Source organism: Bison bison, unplaced genomic scaffold, assembly GCF_000754665.1.
Source record: "Bison bison bison isolate TAMUID 2011002044 unplaced genomic scaffold, Bison_UMD1.0 scf7180017864518, whole genome shotgun sequence".
NCBI lineage: Eukaryota > Metazoa > Chordata > Mammalia > Artiodactyla > Bovidae > Bison > Bison bison.
In genome coordinates, this window is record NW_011495071.1 from 9,598,383 (window position 1) to 9,601,164 (window position 2,782).

At 55.9% G+C, this 2,782-nt stretch overlaps 1 protein-coding gene across 2 annotated transcripts in view; it reads left to right on the top strand.

Moving 5' to 3' along the window:
- The first annotated feature begins 60 nt into the window (after nt 1–60).
- The window catches only part of POU2F3 (POU class 2 homeobox 3), an 87,801-nt gene continuing 85,079 nt past the window's right edge, over nt 61–2,782 (top strand). For both annotated transcript variants that reach the window (XM_010830473.1, XM_010830475.1), the window contains exon 1: nt 61–88. In XM_010830473.1, the coding sequence (XP_010828775.1) occupies nt 61–88 (28 nt within the window). The remainder of the gene's footprint in view (nt 89–2,782) is intronic.

Here is a 2,782-nt window from a genome sequence, read left to right on the forward strand (position 1 = left end):
CGGCTGGGGCAGACGCGAGGGGCCTGGGGGGAAGCTGGCTTTGGCCCCGCCTGGGGCAGGATGGTGAATCTGGAACCCATGCACCCAGGTGAGGGGCGGAGGGCGCGAGCTCTGACAGGTGTCCCTGCGTGCGGGAGGGGACGAAGGACAGGGGCGCCGCTCTCAGGGGTGTTGTTCCCCTGCGGCCAGGTGAGGGCGGTGTGGACAGCGGGTCACCCGGGGCGGGCGGGCGCCTGGAACGTCTGGGGGATTGGGGGGAAGAATGCGGGTAGAAGCTACAGCCTAGGGGTGTCAGGGCTTCTGAAGGCTCGCAGCACCCCAAGAGCCACAGCTATGTGGGACCTGAGCGTGCTGGGCTGTCCTAGGCTCGGGGAAGTTGCCTTACTGTTCACTTACTGCAGAAGGGTGGCTCACTGGCTTAACCACGGGTGTGGACCTGGGAGTGCAAAAGTGAGGGAAGTACTTGTATCCACATGTTGGTGTTTGGTGTCCCCGGCATTTATATGAAGTAGAGGCCAAATGGACATTTGTGCCGTCTAGGGGTGCCTAGGAGAAGCGAACAGAGCTGGGCATTTACACAGGCACAACCCGGGCAGCTGGTACAACGCACCTATATTGATTAGGGCTTACGGAAGTACATCTGGTGAATATCAGAGGGGAGTCTACCTGTCCTCAGGTATGTTGGGAGAGGAGGTGGAGCAGACCCCATGAAGGTGTGCCTGCTCCCCAGCTCTGTGGATCTAGGTGGTGTTACAGGCTGGTGCACGGCGGGGTTGGGGAGTCCATGTGCAGGGGCTGGGCCGGAGCTCTGTGGGACCCCACCGGAGAAGTAGCCTGCTCAGGGGCCTGTGGGAAGTCCTTCCATCTCTCTGTCTGAGAGGGGACGTGAGAGATACATCAGCAGTGGGTGCATGGCAGCGGAGACCCAGGGGTACCCAGTTCCTGTGTTCTTTGTTCCATGTCCCATAGATTTAGATTCCAAGCTCTCCTCTCCCCAGGGGTGGGAACCTAGGCCATAGAAATACTCTTCTGGGAGTCAGTTTCCCCTGCATGAAAGGTCTGTGAGCACGGAGTGAACCAGGGCCCTCTCCATTCACCCTGCTGATCCCTCCTTCCCCATCCGGGGGAGGACAGGGGCTCCTAATACCAGAGGCTGGACTTGGTGTTGGAGTGGGGCTTCTGGAGGTCTGAGGGCCTGAGCAGAGAAGGACTCCAGGTGAAGAAAGCTGAGCCTGGTTTGGCCATTTCAAACCAGCGACTTGCCTCTTAAAGGGGGCAGCACCCAATGCATGGCCTTTGTTAAGGACTTCAGGGCTGTTGGTGGAATTTTGTTACCTGCTCTTCTTTCTGGAGGAAGCAATTTTCAAGACCCAACCCAAGGAGCACGGCAGGCTAGAGTCTGGCCTTTTCCTGGAGCGGCCAGTCCTGAAATCAAGCAGCAGTGGATGCACAGGGGAGACCCAGGGACCCCAGTTTCCCCAGACGTAGTCCTGATGTGGCTGAGAGAAAGCCAGCTGACAGGGAGGTGTTAACTCTGAGTGGATCCCTGGGCACCAGGACGTGCCAGGAAGGGCTCAGTGAGGCGGAAGGAGCCATCCAACTGGGTATCATCCAATGTTTGGGGAAAGTCCATTTCCAGATCCTGAAGCACCAGTATGGAGCTGGACGTGGCCAGGAGCCTATCCTGGGCTCTCGTTCCTCCACTTCCCACCAAGAAGGCCTCAGCACACATGGGGAGCAAGACCTCAGGAAGATCAGAGACTTCCTGGGGGTTTTCCACCTCGTTGTCTTCTAGAGGCTCCTTCTCTGGGGGAAGTGGGAGGAGGGGGGACCCTGCAACCCAGCAGGGAGGCCGTCTGAGGGTGAAGAGGATCTTGCCGAGAGCCCTAGAGGGTGAGGCTGAGGTGAGGAGGCCGAGCCCTCCTTGCCTGGCCTGGGAGAAAGCTCCAGGCTGATGCTTATCAGAAGCCCGGCACCTCCCCCAGCCCTGTCCCCTGCAGGCAGACACCGAGGGGTGATTAAGCTAAACCTGAGGGGCACTGCCTCCTCAGGTGGGGTCTGCGTCTACTCGGTGTGGGCAACCTGAGTCATCTCTCTACAGCTGCTTGCTGCCACTCCCCAGCCCACTTCTTCAGCCTGTCTCCCCTTGGGGCTGTCCAGCCTCCCTGTGAGGTTTCTTGGCCCCTCTGTGGTGTCCGGTTCCCCTTCGACAGCACCTCAAAGGGATCGCTCAGTTTGGGACTTTCTGTGAAGCCTCTCTGAGTGGGTCTCCATTTGAGGGTTCCCTTTGCTGGGTCTTCTCAGTGGGCTTCTTCCTCCAAGGTCATCTTTTTAGGGTCCTTCAATGAGGGCCCTGCTGTGGGGTCTCTGAGGGAGGGTCCGTCTATGGAGTGTCTTCTTGTGGGACCCTCTCTCGGGTCTCTCAGTTCAGGATCCTCTTTGCGGAGACTTGGTCTCTCTCTCTCTTTTTTAAAATTATTTATATATTTATTTGGCTGCATTGGGTCTTAGTTGTGGCACTCAGGGCCTTTCATTGCAGAACATGGACTCTCTAGTCGTGTGCAGGCTTAGTTGCTCCACCGCATGTGGGATCTTAGTTCCCTGGCCAGGGATCGAACTCGTGCTCCCTGCATTGCAAGGTGGATTCTTTTATTTATATATATATATACATATATATATATATATACATACACACATACACACATGCATACACACACACAATAAATTTATATGTAATGAATAAATATATAATAAATTATATATATAAATATATAATATAATA